This window comes from Mustela putorius, unplaced genomic scaffold (assembly GCF_011764305.1).
Source record: "Mustela putorius furo isolate JIRA1106 unplaced genomic scaffold, ASM1176430v1.1 tig00000242_pilon_pilon_pilon, whole genome shotgun sequence".
In the NCBI taxonomy this organism is placed as follows: Eukaryota; Metazoa; Chordata; class Mammalia; order Carnivora; family Mustelidae; genus Mustela; species Mustela putorius.
The window spans coordinates 10787338-10804358 of NW_025421325.1; the positions used below are offsets into that span (position 1 = coordinate 10787338).

At 43.3% G+C, this 17021-nt stretch overlaps 1 protein-coding gene across 1 annotated transcript in view; it reads right to left on the reverse strand.

Moving 5' to 3' along the window:
* ARHGAP10 (Rho GTPase activating protein 10) overlaps nucleotides 1-17021 on the reverse strand; it is a 317977-nt gene that overhangs the window by 233705 nt on the left and 67251 nt on the right. The window contains exons 2-3 of the mRNA XM_045078333.1: nucleotides 2541-2636; nucleotides 2405-2466 (exon numbers count right to left, since the gene is read on the reverse strand). Of these exons, the coding sequence (XP_044934268.1) occupies nucleotides 2405-2466; nucleotides 2541-2636 (158 nt within the window). The remainder of the gene's footprint in view (nucleotides 1-2404; nucleotides 2467-2540; nucleotides 2637-17021) is intronic.

The window sequence follows — 17021 nt, forward strand, 5'->3', positions numbered from 1 at the left end:
AGAACCCTCTTCCCTTTAATGCCAGGACGCCTCTCACAGTTCTCGGCAGTAAAGGCCTCCCCTCACCACCCCAGATAAAAGAGCACCCCGCCCCACTCTCTGACTCTAACTACTAACCCTACATTATTTCGTTCTGTAGGACTTACCACTGCCTGACCTATATTATATGCTTATTTATCACCTCCCCTTCCCAGGATGCAACTTCCATGAGGGACCTTGCTCATCAGTTTGCCTCTGTGTGCTCAGATTCTAAACAGTAACTGGAACACAGAAGCAGATCAAATGTGCATGTGCAGAATGCTGAGGATCCCAGAAGTACAATTAAGTATCAAGGAGGGCTGAGAACAAAAAAGCCGATACCTATATACATAAACTAAGACCACACCCACATCCACTTTGTGTTGTAGACAAGTAATGTCACAGCACAATTTTTATTCACTATCACATGTAGACTTTCCTAAACTGCTAAAAATCAATGACTTGGGATCACACAAATAATCACTTAATAGGTCAGTTTGTGCCCAAAAAACCTAACAGGACCACAGTACCTTCGTCTGCCCTCTACAATATTTACCATACATGGACATTACGTCAGGAAGTAAGGTACAGTGCAAATTGTACTAGGGCTTTTAGAGGCCATATGTCCCCATCACTTTTTTTTTTTAAGATTTTATTTATTTGACAGACCGAGATCACAAGTAGGCCAAGAGTGAGGAGAAAGCAATCTCCCCGCTGAGCTGAGAGCCCGATGCCAGGCTCGATCCCAGGACCCTGAGATCATGACCTGAGCTTAAGGCAGAGGCCTAACCCACTGAACCACCCAGGTGCCCCACCCCATCATTTTTAAATAAAAAAACCAATACTCTCCCACTTCTTCCTCTCCTGCCACTCAACCAGATGTAAATCCCACCACCACCACCCCCGGCAAGATTAATTACTGTAACAACTAGAAAGCTGGCCAAAATGGCGGATGGTTCAGAGTGCCTGTCTCTACGCCTCAGCTGCCGTGTGATCTCGGGCAAGGCACGACCCTTCAGTTTCCTCAATGGCAAAACAGGGGCAATAACAGAATCTACATCACAGGGTTTACTCGAGGATTAGATGACACTAAAGTCGCAGCTTAAGCCAGTACCAGTCAGAGTGAAGGCTATCTTGGCTATCACAATCAGTATTATTATTACAACCACATCTGAACCTACTCATACACTTACACTTGAACATAATTCTAGCTAGTACTCATTCTCAAGGACACAGAAAAAATAGTTGTCACTTTTTAAAATCTAAACACCGGTGAGAATAGATAGTATATAATAATCTGGGGGCAATTCGACTATGAATCTTTATTGAATATTGAATATTGAGTATTAGGAGGGATGTTTTTAAGAATGGTGAGAAAAGGGGCGCCTGTGTGGCTCAGTGGGTTAAAGCCTCTGCTTTTGGCTCAGGTCATGATTCCTGGGTCCTAGGATCAAGCCCTGCATCGGGCTCTCAGCTCAGCGGGGAGCCTGCTTCCTCCTCTCTCTCTGCCTGCCTCTCTGCCTACTTGTGATCTCTGTCAAATAAATAAAATCTTTAAAAAAAAAAGAATGGTGAGAAAATATGATTCAATACCCTCCAAATCCGTTGCTGAGTGTTTGTTAAATGAAATCACCCCCTCAGTGCACTCAGCATAGCATCAGGCATGTGGGGAGAGCTAGTATGATGAACTACCATGACCACAAATCTCAAGGCAAAGTGGGATTCTGAAGACTACCCGGCCCAAAGTCTCCTCCATCACACAACATAAAAATCTGCAAAACTACAAGTCAGGCTCCAACATTGCTCTGCTGTCCTTCTGTCTCTACATAAGCTTTTCTGCCTTCATCTTCTGGGTACATGAATGTTCTGCCCGACACTCAATTTCAACAAAAGGGCTCCACTGCTAACAAAAATCTAGAAAGCACTGCTATAGTCCAAACCACTATTTCATGGATAAAGAAACGGCCTTGTTCTAGAAGTCCCACAACTTGTCTAAGACCTTACTGCAGTCAGCACCACTGTGAAACTAGAAATCCAGGCTCCTGAATTGTCATCCAGGGCTCTTTCCACTATTAAGTGTTACTTCATCTGGAGATAAATGCATCAAAACTTCTACCAGAGGGACACCTGGGTGGCTCAGTTGGTTAAACATCTGACTTCTGATTTTAGCTCAGATCATGATCTCAGGGTCCTGGGACAGAGCCCCAAACTGTCATAGTCAGGCTCCACACTCTGCAGGGAGTTCTGTTTCCCCTTCTGTTCCTCCCCCTGCTCACTCTCTCAAATAAATAAATAAAATCTTAAAAAACTTCTACCAGAACCAGCTTCTAAACCCAGATTTTCCCTGCTTAAAGTTGAATTTACTAATTTATATCCCACAACTTACCATAATTTCTCTCTGCTCTTCCAGATTCTTCAAAAAATTAGAAAATTCACGTAAGGAAGCATCTACAAAAAGAAAGTCATGATTATTTGGTGGCCAAAGCAAAGGAAGGCAAACCATAAGCCTCACCTTTACATACCTATGCAGCGTTCATCATCTGTCTCTGCATCACCAATAAACTCAAATTTAAAGTCTCTGAGTGAATGTGCAAACTTCCGCTGGGCTGCTGAAAGACCTAGAAAGAAAAAGTTTATGGTTACCTGAGCTTTAAGTCCAGATTTAGAAGAAATGTATTCCTCCTAAGATCACCAGAGCTGTAGAGCTCTCCACCCAATCTATGAGGAGGCACAACCTAACTCTTTTGCCAAGGGGCCCATTGCCCTCAATCTGGCACGCTCTGGGATGCTTCTGTCTTTGCTTCTGGACTCTGGCACAGAACAGGTGCTGAAGAAATGTTTACTCCCTCCCCCACCCTCTTCCTCCTCAGAGATGTGACTGCTCCACATTGTTCCCATTTCCCAAAGCTCTTTCCCTATTGCTGCGCACTCAGGTCACAACTTGCCCAATTCAGAAGTTCACGCTATGATTAGGAACACACACACCTGACGGTTTCTCCCAGGGCTGTATGAGAACTGGCTGGATGCCAAGGTTTCAAATATAAAAGTATCAAAGCTCAAAGTCAGCCAGTCAGATGCCCTTAACGGACTGGCAAACTCCAGCCAGAGAAACCCAGGAGGATCAAAGAGTTTTCACAGAAGACAGCAGCATGGAGGTAACTAAAGGCCAAGCTTAAATGGTAGGAAGAATTTATTCTGCAAAAGATCTGTAGGTTCTCGTTTTTTAAGCTGGAGATGAATAGAAAATAGTATAAAATGACACTGCAGTTTCATTGACCATAGCCAAGACACAGAAGCAACCTTAATGTCCATCAATAGATGAGTAGATGAAGATGTGGTTTATATATACAATGGAATGTTACTTAGCCATAAAAAGGAATGAAATCTTGCCATTTGGGACAACACAGAGGGAACTAGAGGGCATTATGTTAAGTGAAATAAGTCCGAGAAAGACATATCACACTATTTCATTTATATGTGGAATAAAAGTACAAATCAAACAAAAAGCAAAACAGAAGAGGATTCAGATACAGAGAACAAACTAACAGACACTTGAAGGGAGGGGACTGGGGAGGATGGATGAAATAGGGAAGGGAACTAAGAGGTGTCATCTTCCAATTATAAAATAAATAACAACCAGTGGTGTAAAGTATACCATAAGGAATATAGTTAATAATACTATAGTAACTTTGCATGGTGACAGATGGTAACTGACTTATTGTGGCAATCACATCATAATGTATATAAATATTGAATCACTATATTGATACTAACACAACTATTCCTCAAAAAAAAAATTAATAGGAAGTACATACAAAGAAAAAAAAACCTTAAAAATGGAAGACTATTTCTAAAATAGGGTAAACATTTATTTTATGGGCCATAGATCATGTTAGGTAATTTTATCTCATTCAATACTCATATACAAAATAAAGATTATCTTCATTTTACAACGGGGTGCAAAAGCTCAGAGATGTTAAATAATTTACACAAAGTTACACAGTTACTACAATAGCAAAGGCTTGATTCTATTCAGGCGCTATTTGCACAAAGCCATACCCTGCCCAGGATACAATCCTGCCACTGGTCTAAAGCACTTTCTAAGAAGCTGCTCAGTGACTCCTGAACTCCTTACACTTCCTGTCTCAATACTGTGAATATCAACAGATTGTGTTGAAGTTTCATGTCAAGAAAATTGAAAAGTTGAAAAAAATAAAATGCAATCCATAACTGCTGGTCAGAGTACTCATGCAAATAATAAATATTGACAAGAAAGGGAAGCTAAGAATGTAAAACACTGAGGACTATTTTAATGAGACAGTAGAAGCAATTTTCTTTTTTATTTTAGTCATTGACTAAATAAGGAACAAAAGCAAAAAATTCTTATTTTTACATTAGAAAATGCTGATTTTTTTTTTCTTTTACCAACTCTTTACATCCAATCATTAAGTACAAAGGCTCCCCCAGTGACTCCAGTGACCCCTCAGCTGTAGCTGCTTTCTCTCACTTCTCCAACTTTCTAGTCATGTCCATCAGCTCTTTCAGCTACTGTCATGGCTTGGTTTTGTTTCTTAATGTTTTTCTTAAAGAACTGTATTGTTTTTTTAAGATTTTATTCATTTATTTGTCAGAGAGAGAGAGCATAGGCAGGGGGAGCAGCAGGCAAAACAGGCAGAGGGAGAAGCAAGCTCCCTGCTACACAGGAAGCCCAACGTGGGACTGGATCCCAGGACTCTGGGATCATGACCCGAGCCCAAGGCAGATGCTCAATTGACTGAGCCACCCGGGTGTTCCAGAAGACTATATTTTTTACAACAATTTTAAATTCCTAGCAAAATTGGGCAGAAGGCACAATGACCCCCTGCCCACACACACATGCATCACCTCGTCTATTATCAACACCCCCTCGCTATCATGCTTTTTGAAACTTCTTTCTCCCTCTACCTAATTCATGTTTTGCTTGCTCTGCTCAAATCCTTTCTCTCATTAAAATAGAGACTGGAAGAAATAAATGTGAAAGGCTAAATCACAACATTTTAAGAGGATAATATAGGATTATAATTTCTTACCCTTGGCATATGGGAAAAAAGCACACACCGTAAGGTAAATTGTGATGGACTACAAGCATGGAGACAATTCTCCACCCCTCCACGTAGACACTGCTCTTTTTGATGTGACTCTGCCACCCCTACAGCAATTGGGGGAGTCTCTCTTCCCACCCCTTGAATCTAGGCTGGTCTTAATGGCCCACAGGGTGTAGTGGAAGTGACACTGTGCTAATTAAAAGCCTCCATCTCAGGAAACTTTGTACACCTCTGCTCAACTCTCTTGGAACCCTCTGCTTTCCATGTCAACATGCCCAAGCTAGCCCACTGATTCATCAGACCTCTGGCCCAGTCCCCCACTTACTGTCCCAGTGGCCGGATGGCCAGCCCGCAGAAGCAGAGCTTTCCTGCCCTCTATGCAGGAACTCATCCAGACAAGCCAAGTCCAGACCGAAATAAATAAAAGGCTGCTCTTTAAGTCACTAGGTTTGGGAATGATTTGTTACAAAGCCATAGATAACATAGAAAGATTAATGGAATTTGTGTTAAGCTTTAAAAATTTTTAAGACATAAAAAGAGTGAAGATAAGCACATACTCAGGAGGCATAAATAACAGCTATAAATCAATGAGGCAGAAATTCCAATAAAAAATTGAACAAAACACTTGAATAGGCCCTTCACAAAAGGAACTGAAAGAAATCTAAATGGCCTATAACCACATGAAAAGGTGCTCAAATTCATTAGCGGCAATAAGTAAAAATGAAAATCTCAATACCTCACTAACACTCGCCAGACTGGCAAAAATTAGTCTGGCAAGCCCAGGTGTTAGAGTAATCCTTTATGTGGGACAATAGAAATACTTACATATTGCTGGTTTAGAGTAAAAATTGGGGGGCACCTGGGTGGCTCAGTCGTTAAGCATCTGCATCTGGCCAGGTCATGACCCCAGGGTCCTGGAATCAAGCCCCAGTCTCCCTGCTCAGCAGGAAGCCTGCTTCTCCCTCTCCCAACCTCTCTGCTTGTGTTCCTGCTCTTGCTGTCTGTCTATCTCTCTCTCTCTCTTTCACATAAATAAATAAAATCTTTTTTAAAAAAAGAAAGTAAAAATTGGAATACTTACTATTTAAGTACTTTGACATTTTCTAGTAAATTTGATGATATCCTACAACCCAGAAATTATCCTTCTAAGTAATTTCCAAGATAAATTCTTAACACATGGGCACTTGTAGACATATACCAAAAAATCTGTAACAGAACAATCACAATAATAGCCAAACACTGGAAAAAGCAAATACCAATCAAGCATAGAACTGAAAATTACATTACACCCATATACTATAGGGTAAAAACAACTATAAATTCACATGTCAACACAGATGACTCTCAAAACTTGGACAGAAAGAAGTCACACACAAAAATACACACAGTATGGCTTCATATAAAGTTCAAAACAAGCTACACTGTATTTTGAATTTCATACACAGGTCACGAAATTATAGAAAAGCAAGTGAGTCATGACCTCAAAAGTCATACAGTAACCTACCACTGGGGACCAAGGACAGCAAGACACACAGAAAATGACAAAGGAATTAAAGGTATTTTAGTTCATAAACGAGTGGTGAGTCTGTAAATATTTGCTTTATGGTTCTTGTTTACAATGTAGATTTGTTTTGTATATCTCTGTATTTTTGCCATAATCTCATAACTAAAAATAATTTTTTAAAAGATTTTATTTATTTATTTGACAGAGAGAGAGAGTGAGAGAAAAGAGAGATCACAAGCAGGCAGAGAGGCAGGCAGAAGGAGAGAGGGAAGCAGGCCCCCGCTGAGCAGAGAGCCAAATGTGGGGCTTGATCCCAGGACCCTGAGACCATGACCTGAGCCGAAGGCAGAGGCTTTAACCCACTGAGCCACCCAGGCGCCCCTAAAAATAAAAATTTTTAAACCATAGAACCTAGCTATTTAGACCATTCCAAAGTAACTTAGTTTCTACTGTAATCCAAACAAACATCTAATTATTCTGACACCCTTAAGCTGCTCCCTCCGCCTGTAACACTCCTTCCCCACCCCCACTGGGCTGCCTCCTTCATAACCCTGATGGCTCAGCCCATTCAGTCCTCCTCCCTACCATCCTTCCCCCCAGCCCTAAATCCCTCTCTATCCTATAGCAGCTTTATTTTTCTTCATAGTACTGACGACCGGAAACTACCTTCTTTAGTCACAACTTACTCAGCGTCATCTGTTTTCCTATCCTACAGTATCCTGACAAGTCCCTGAGGCAACAACCAACAGTCTTGTGCTTCCTTATACCCCTGAAACAGGGATCGCAACAGGATTTTCCTTCTGCATTTCATGCATTTATGTCCAGATATTACTGGTGTGTCGGTTTATCATTTTGAATCACTTCATGTTTTTCCATTTTGTTAATGTATATTTACTTATAAACACATTTTATATATAATATTCATATAAGATATAAACACTGGCATAAGTCATACTTTTCCCCTCTGGAGCTGTTTCCTGCAGTGTTTTATCCAAATCACCAGGTGAGGCATACTTTAAAGACCATGTTTTGGGGTACCTGGGTAGCTCAGTGGATTAAGCATCTGCCTTCATCTCAGGTCATGATCCTAGAGTCCTGCGCAGGCATCCTGCTGGGTGAGGAGTCTGCTTCTCTTTCTCCCTCTGCCTGCCACTCCCCCTGTTTGTACTCTCTCTGCCAAATAAAATCTTTAAAAAATAAAATAAAACAAAGACCATGTTTCCTATGGCCAAGGCAGGATGCTCTTTAGAAAGTTAAAACTTAAAGGCACCAGTTTTTTAGTATTTCATAGTACCTAATTTCATTTTAGTTTAAAATGTTTGCAATAGCAGATTAAATTTGGGTTCATTTGCACAGCTAATGTATTTCTTCCTATGTAAATAGCACACTTTTCTCTCTTATTAAGTCCTAAGTATTACAGTCACAGTAATAATTTATTTTAAAATAAATGGTTCTTCTTTTCTGTTGACTTCCTTCTGTTATTATTGGAGTTCATTACGCAAAATTTTTATTGTTTAAAAATTTGACCATACCAAACTCCATTCCTTTTAAGAATCACAAATTTAATCACATTTCCATCCCTTTTTATTTTCTTCTCCGATGTAGTTTATAATTCCACAGCTATCTTCTGCCTCTCAAACATAACACAAAAATCCTAAGACGGTTCACCATATTTAGTACAGTCCATCAAACAAGCACAAAGATGCTCTGTGCGAAGGATGATGCTTCGTCATTCCAGTATCACTGCAGGTGAATCTCAACCAGTCTGTAGTGCTCAGGTTACAGAAGCTGGCCACATTCCTCCACTGGGGCGAAGGTGGCGAGGGGCCGCTGGATGGGAATACCCTGACGAGTGCCTGCTCTGTGCTAACGGACTTACAGATACTACTTCACCGACTCCTTAATCAGCCAGGAGGGCAGGCGTTGGTGTCACCTTCTTTTACAAATGGGTTAAGTTCAGAGATAGATCAGTGACTTGGTCAAGGGCACAGACCGCTTCAGACGGCTAGTAATAAGTTCTGCAGGCAAAGGATCAACTCCAGTCCCTCAAGCTTCTCCCAATGTCCTTTCCAACACATCATGCCAACTTTCAGAAGACGGAGTGTTATTCCTTTGCCCGGATCTCACCCAGTTATCAGAACGGTGCGAATAAAGATTTGTAATTAACGGGAAAATTTGCATACACAGGGCTCCATGCCCCGGTCCTCTCCAGCCAACTAATTCTGGAGCACTGAGAATGAAGTACCTTGAAGGTACAAACAAGCACAGCAAACGTAAAGAATTCATGCGATCTGTGCTCTTTCAAATGAACCTGCCCCTTCAGAGTCCCCCAGACTAGAACTTGTACGTCTTCAATCCGCAGACAAACGGAAGAATGCACAGGCAACAGAACCCTTCCCAGGGTTAAGAGCTGTGTGGGAGATGAGGAGTTCTTTTGGAGACCTTGTGGGTTTGAGATGTAGTGCACCACGTGGACAGATGTGACCACAGTTTCAATCCGGGTTCGAACAGCCTCCAGACTGTTGCTGGCCCAAATTGCTACAGCTCACCCTTGCTGATTTTAGAAGTGAGAACATTTTTTTTCCCCCCAGAATATCCACCTATTAACAGTTTTCAGTGAGGACTGTGAACTCTGAGACGCATACAGACAGTTAGAAGAGGTGAATGGGAAGCCTCTCTGTTCAGGTTGCTCTAGCGTTCCTACACTTTGAGGCTGCCTTCTGCACGAGGCACAACCAGGGAAATGGCAGGCCCCACTCTGGTGATAAAGCCTGCGGCTAGGGTCTCCAGCAACTGCCCATACCACCGAGCAAAGCACGAACAGGGCCACTTGAGGAGATGTGGCAGCTTCTACATTTCTGGGCTTCAGAAGAATGAAACGGCAAATAAATATATCTTTCTTACTCATTAAGTCTGAGATTCAAGACTGCACACTCCATAGTGGATTCTAAATTAGCCTTTTTTTTTTTCCAACGAGGCAAACTGCACCTAGATGTTCACATTCCTCTGCATGTAGAGACCTAAGTAACTGGTTATCAAATATGCAAACATTCTGCCAAGAGAAGCTCTGCCACCCTTTCTGCATATCAAAACAGGTACCAAAATTCTTCAACATTTTATTTAGAGAGGAACAGGGTACAGATTCTAAGAACTTAATATCTTTCATGCCAGATTCATGCCAAGGATATAATGCCGATGTTAATCCAACTTAACTCGGCAATGAAACAAAATTCCTCTAGGCCTGTAAACTGGCTTCACATTTTCCTCCTTCTTTTCCAGATTCACACAACTGGCAGTGGCACTATATCCAAGAACAGTACGAGGGCCTCTCTGTACGAGTCAAATAAGAAAGTAAATAACTCACTTTCTAGATTTTTTAAATGATGCAAATATCTCATGAGCCCAAAATGCATTACTGGGCTAGCCGAGGCCTGAAGGCCAAATCACAGGCTGTTCTAGGAGCAGCTCAAGGGCCAGACCCATCTCTGGAACTGTTACAGAAAGGCATTCCTGGCTCTGACTCCAATTCCAGGAGTGACTAACTGCAGTGTGCTTAGAGTGAGATCTTCTTACTCACAGAAAACGCAGCTTCTAAAGTCACTAGAATATTCCAGACCTGAACTGACAAATCTATGGGGTAGAAGAAAATAAGAGGAGTCCACAAAGACGCGTATGCCTTGGAGCAAACGCATAAACCGGGAGTACAAGACCCAAGATGCGATAACAGACAACCAGATGCTGGTAGCCAAAATCATTGCGAACAACACGCAGGAAAGGGGTGGTCTGAACACTGCGGAGAATCCCATAGGCAGGTCCACACTGGGGACCACCACCCAATTTTTGCCACACTTTATTCCAAACTTCAAGTGTTCTGTACACATTCAGCAAATGTGCAGAGGCTACGCAGGCTAGGTTCTGTGTACAGAGAGAATCCCAGTCACTTCAGGCCATCAGATAAGCAGGGCACGTGACCATCACCTGGCCTACCAGCCTGCAAACTGTCTTTGGCCCCAGATAGAGTTGTTCAAAGAAAATCTTATTTACGGTGCGAACAGAAAAGTCAGCAGACAAGTATTCGTTTCCCACTGCTTCTATAACTAATCACCACAAACTTAATGGCTTAAAAACAACACAGATTTATTCTTATAGTCTTGGAGGTCAAAAGGCCAAAGTCGGTCTCACTGGGAGGCATTCCTCTGGGAGGCTCTACAGGAACATCCATTTCTTTCCCTTCTCCAGGTTCTACAGGATGCCCAAACTCCTTGGTTCAGAGCCCCCGGCCCCCAGTCACATCACTCTGGCCTCCACTTCTATCACACATCTTCCCTGACTCTTTCAAGGACTACTGTGATTACAGTGGGCCCACCATCCTCACCCAGGATAATCTCACCACCCCAAGCCCTTTAACTTAATCTGATCTCCAAAGCTCCTTTTGCCAAGTAAAATAACATATTCACAGGTTCCAGGAAGAGAAAGGGACCTCATTCTGCCAACTAGACCTTCTAATGTCAGATACTCTCCTAACCACTTTATATTTATTGATTGCTTTAAGTACCCCAACCACTCTAAGAGACAGGTTATTATTATTATGCCCACTTTACAGAGAAGAAAACTGAGTCACGCAGAGGTTAAGCAACTTGCCCAAGATTATACAACCAGTAAGTAGTAGAACCAAGAGATTATCAAACCTGCTCAGGTGGAGGTAAGATAAAGATCCCGCTCAACTGGTCCCCATCTCCCACAAAGGGATCCCCAATGAGAACTCACCCTGCAGAAAACTCAATCTGAAAATCACTGACAGTCTCTCACCTTCACTATACAGTTGGGAAAGGAAAGCGCAACTTTGAACACCGAGTTCAGTTTCACACACCTAGTTCAAGGTCAGCACTAACTAAAACCCAAGTTTTAGTACAGAATCCTGCTTTCAGGATAACCCAGTGTTGCACCTGTTAGGAAGGAATACATGGTCCAGCAGGGGGACAGTACACCCCAGAGAAAGGCTGCAAAGGTGGGGTACATTCACACACAGATGGGGAAGGGGACCGAGGTGACGTGCTTAAGTATGAAAAAGAATATTAAACTGAACACCCTCCCAAGCTCCACCCTCTCTGATTATAATTCATAGAGAATAAGAACGGCTAAGGGGCCAACAAGCATTACAATCACAGAGCTGCATGCGGACGTTTGCATAGCTTGACATTTCCAGGGAAATACCTAAATCTGAGCATCAAAAACCAATGGTTCCATAGATTTACTTATTTGGCCACCGCTTTCGTTACAGTTTTCATCTGAATCTCTCAAACCCTCCAGTTATTACCACTGGCCCCCCTACTCCCTGCAGTCTTCTGCTCCTCTGCCTCACATACATCAAACATCTGTGTGGCCCCTGGAGGCACTGGGATTCCACGTCTGGGCCTAAATTAAAGAACTTTAGCAGGGAACATCATCTTAGAGACAACCTCGACTAATGACCCTATTTTACAGATGAGGAACTGATGGCACAGTGTAGAAGCAGTGTGGTTTATAAAAAGAAAGGCAGAGCTGGCTTGAAATATTGGCTCTGACATATCCCAGGTGTGGCTCTGGGCAAGATGCACCGTATATATCAGATTTCCCATCTATAAACTGAAAATACACAGAATGTCCCATCTAAGGAACATGTGACCTCTCACTTTCCCTTCGAGAAGCAATATGCTTGAGCCAGAGCCTTCGCTTCCTACACTGGCAGGTTTTGTGGCACATGACCCTACCCAAACTTCTCCAGGGCTGAGTTAAGGAAGATAGACAGGTGACCTAAGAACAGTGCCTACAGGCCAGGCAGAGACACAAACACGTGGAACATGTATATACGGAACTGAAGAAATGAGGGAAAGCCCACAAAATGTAAAACAACTGGTGGGTTTACGAAGGGATTATGCAGATGGCCGTTAATCTGTCCCTGCAACTCGTGTAGTAGATATTCATAAAACAAAATCATTAGCACAAAAAGAATAAAATGATCACAATGTATTACAATGAGAGAAACAAGGACACCCACACATCCCTGAATCAATGAACCATTTTGTGGTCCTTCCTCCCATCTACACTCCCTCACTCCTATACTTCCAGGAACCCAAGCGGCCCGAATTCCAGTGTTCCCTTCTCAGCATCTCATTCCATAGAAACATTATTCTCTGCACCCACACTCTACTCATGTTGTGGATTTATCCAAATATGTGCCAGGCAGTGTTCTAGACACAGAGGTGAGGTGAGAGTGGGTAACAGGCCAAGGCGAGACAGAGGAGTAGAAAGGGAGTCGAGAAGACAGATAATAAAACATAAACCACAGTCTGTAGGGAGCAGGTAACTGCCATGGAGAAACCTGAAGAAAGGTAAGGGAAATGGGAATGCCCGGGGAGAGGCTGGGTAGATCTGAGTTGATGGTGTAGAAAATATGGCACCAAAGCAAAGACCCGAATCATGCAAGGAGCTAGCCACACAGATAACTGCCTTTCCAGACAGAGGGACAGTCATACACAGACCTGCTGAAGCCAAGGAGGGACAGAGAAAGCAATAGGCAAGAAGGGCAAAGATCAGGGGGGCCAGTTCAGAAAGGACTTGACTTTCTGTTATGAGTAAGATGGGGAGCTCTGAACATTTAGCAGCATCACTCTGGCTGCTGTGCTGTAAACAGACTGAAGGTAGACAAGACAGGCAGAAGGAAAACAAGTTAGGAGGTTACTACCCTGATCCAGGGAGAGATGACAGTACCTCTTTAAAAAATTTCTGGAAACTGTGCCAACAACTGGTAAGACTCTGGGATCTCAACCTAGTGAGCTGAGGGATCTACGTGCAAAAACTTCCCCAAGAATAGCTATCACTTTTGAAACTTCTTGGCTTCGAAGCCAAGAAAATCTGCTTTATAAGTGCTTAAAACGAGTAAAGTATTCTTGTTGCCATGTTACAGGTTCCATTGTGCCCCCCCACATTCGTATATTAGAGTCCTATCCTGCAGGATCTCAGAATGTGACTTTATTTGGGGAGAGGGTCTTTATAAGTGTAATCAAGTTAAAGCTGGATCATTAGGGTAGGCTCTCATCCAGTAGGACGGGTGTCCTTCTAAAAAAGAGGAACGTTAGATGCAGACACATCGAGGGAAGACAAGGTGGAGCTGTGGAGGATGATGGCCATCAACAAGCTAAGGACAGTGTTCCAGGCCACTGTGAGGAAAGCCTCCCACAGCGCCCAGAAAGCACCAGCCTGAAGACACCTCAGTTCTGGACTTCCAGCCTTCAGGGCAAGAGACAATACATTGCATACGTAAGCCACCCAGTCTGTGATAATTTGGTATGGCTGCCCTAGCAACCTAATTCAACAGGATTCTTCTCCCCCACCCCCACTTTTTTAGAAAAATAAGGTGACCTGGGGTTAACAGTAATACAGGCATAAGAACACTATCAGTAAGTACTGGTCTTACAGATCAGGGATTTAAGCTCTGTAGCAAAACAATATTATTCAAACATTCTGGTCACTGACTATAGTGAGCTGCCAAACAAAGTGGTTTCCAAAATGACCAAAGAAAGGGGAGACAAAAAGAAAAACAAAACCACATAGAGGGGATAATGTCAAGACAAGCTACCGTGTTAACCACAGTACATGCTTAAAGCCCAAAGTAAACAGGTATAGGGCATGCGGTGTCAGGTGTTCTTGTGGTTCATCCCTGCGATCCTTCCCGCTCTCCTGCCATCGGAGCATCACCACGCCGCAGTCGCACGAAAGAAAAACCTAGTTGCCAGCCAAAGCTAAGGGTAACTATGTAACTCATTCCCCTCAAATGCTTTAATCATCTGTTTCCTTTAAAATAATCTTTTTTAAGTAAAACAGGAGTCACTGTAAGGGGGAGCCAAAACCTCTTCTTTTGTGTCCCAAGATAAAACAGGATCACAAGAGCTAAAAGAAATGCCCCAAGAAATGACCCATGACTCATATCACTCACTTGGCACAGCCGAACATGTCATACAAACACCAGGATGTGACGGTTGCCCTGTGGAGTCTGTGACCCCCATTGGAAAGAGATCCCCATGATGTCACATACCGCATACACACTGAGGGGTCCAAATTACACAGTCCACAAGAGTTCCATGGAAGACAAATTCAAAAGAAATGTGAAAGTCATCAGGAAAGCCCAGCATGGAATGGGCAGCTTGAAGAGGGTCCAAATAAATGAGTTAAATTCATATCACTTTAAACCACAGAGGAGACATTCCAGGCAGTAGGAACAAAATTGAGGGGAATCCTCCAGATTCCCAGATGGGTATGAGAAAGACTATCTATACTGCACCCCCTGTCTAAATTAGAACCTTCTGAAGACAAGAAATAAAGACTCAAATAATAAGAATACAATAGCAAAAAACCCAGAAAAATTAAGTAAACAACATGTCCTTACAGAGAACTCGCAGCATAGCCTGCCATGGGATCTCCTGTCTGGACCGCTGCCATTAACACTACTTGGCTTCTGAGTGTTTACTTTTTTCTCTCTCTCTCTCCCATGTTCTCTGAAATGGAGCTCTTACCTGCTTTTCCCTTGTTTCCCAAATTAAAATTCTCAAGAGAACAAAATGTATCCAGCTCATTTTTTTTTTCCCCACAGAAGGCCATGACAGAAGTAGCTGTCTAGTGTGCCACCCCAAGCAAGTCAGCCAGCTCAGGAAGAAGAGAGGAGGGAGGTCCTGTGGGTCTCAGAGACCTTTCTCAGCAGCGCCTGTAAGTAAAGCCATTTCCCCTTACAGCTGCTGTGAAGTAGGTAGCAAATGCCAAGAGTGACAACTTGGGGACAAAGCCAAAGAGGACAAAGTACTTCCTTTAAAGGTCAAAACTACTTCTGAAGACTTTACTATGTCAACCATAAAAATTCCACAAAATGCCCCTAAAGACAGAAACCAGTCCATCTAAAAAACCTCAGTAGGCAGGGCAGAAGTATACGAGATGGACCATTTTAGCCTAAGAAATTATGTTTGACATCAGGCAGTTTCAACAATCCTAATAGACTAGAACATGGGTTCGGATCCAGTGCTTCCAAACGGTGAAAATGTGTACAACAACCATCCAACAGTTACAGAGCTCGTCCTTGACACCGCACGCCCTACGCCGTGTGCTGCTGGCTACGAGGAAGATCTCTACCTGTCTTAGTTCCTTTAACCCTCACTATGCCCAGTTCGGCACACTTTTTGCCACCTTATTTTAGAGACGCGCACCAGAAGACACAAACGGGTCACACTGAGTTAGATGCTAGGGCAAGGATTTGCTCCAGGTTTCCACCTAAATCACCACAATACACTGCTGCCTCCCCACAGGTAATACTACGCAGGCCACAGATGGGCCACAAGATTTTTGCCTTACGATGCTCTTATAAAATATATGTAAATCATCAAAATGTCTGGATTCTGTTGCAGCATTAGAGGAGAAGTCAAGAATTTTTTTTTCAAGGTTGTATGGGCATCTCCACTGTGTGGAGGACAAGTTGGTCTTTGCACCTGTGGTCACAGGCCTGGACCTCGGGAGCTCATGCGGGACCCACACTGTTCCTGGAAGGTGAATGGCTTTGGCCTCGCTGGGCTCTACAAGTCAGACTCTGACAGCATCAGACACATGAACACCAGGAGCTCTGCAACCAGTGGGGATGGGAAGGGTCCCGCAAGCAGGCCTGGAAGTGGAGTTGCTCTGTCCCGCAGGCAGGCCTGGAAGTGGAGTTGCTCTGAACTACAGAATTTCTAGCAACACCACTGCTACAGTGGTGGGCAACCTGGGGCACAGGCAGCTGGAAAGGCTCCCACATAGAAGGCCCCCGAAGACAAGGTGATACCTCTCAGCTCACTCCCTGGCCATCTACAGTGGTAGCTAAAGGCTGGGCCCTGAGCCTGGTTCCAGGGGCACCCGGCAGAGCTTATCACAGGGCACAGCCGCCACCTGTGCCTGGCCCACCAAGGCCACTGCTCCCTTCATGCCGCTCCCCAGAGAGGCAGGCTTCACAGCTGGTTGGGGCCCAGGCTTGGTCTCCATACTGTGTGCAATGATTTCTGGGAAATTTTGCTATAGTGATGACACTGTTTTCAGTGTTTTCACTGTTTCACTGTTTTCCGAGAGTTCTATCTTTTATTCAGAATGAAATTAACTTTTTAATTTTTATTTTTTTTAGTTCTGGGGGGAAAACAAACAAAAAACAGCTTTGTGGACAGTTCCTAGGAAAGGAAAATTAAACAAGAAGAAGGACAGGATAAGAAAGCTATGCAGAGGAACCCGCAGCCAACAGGAAGAAGGAAAGAGTAATTGGAAAAGCCACTCTTAGAAAACAAGTACCAGCCAGGCAGTTAGGTCGAGGTAGGCTTCTTGGTTTCCTGCTTCCTGAAGGGCAAAGTCAACATACACCAGGACCCCGG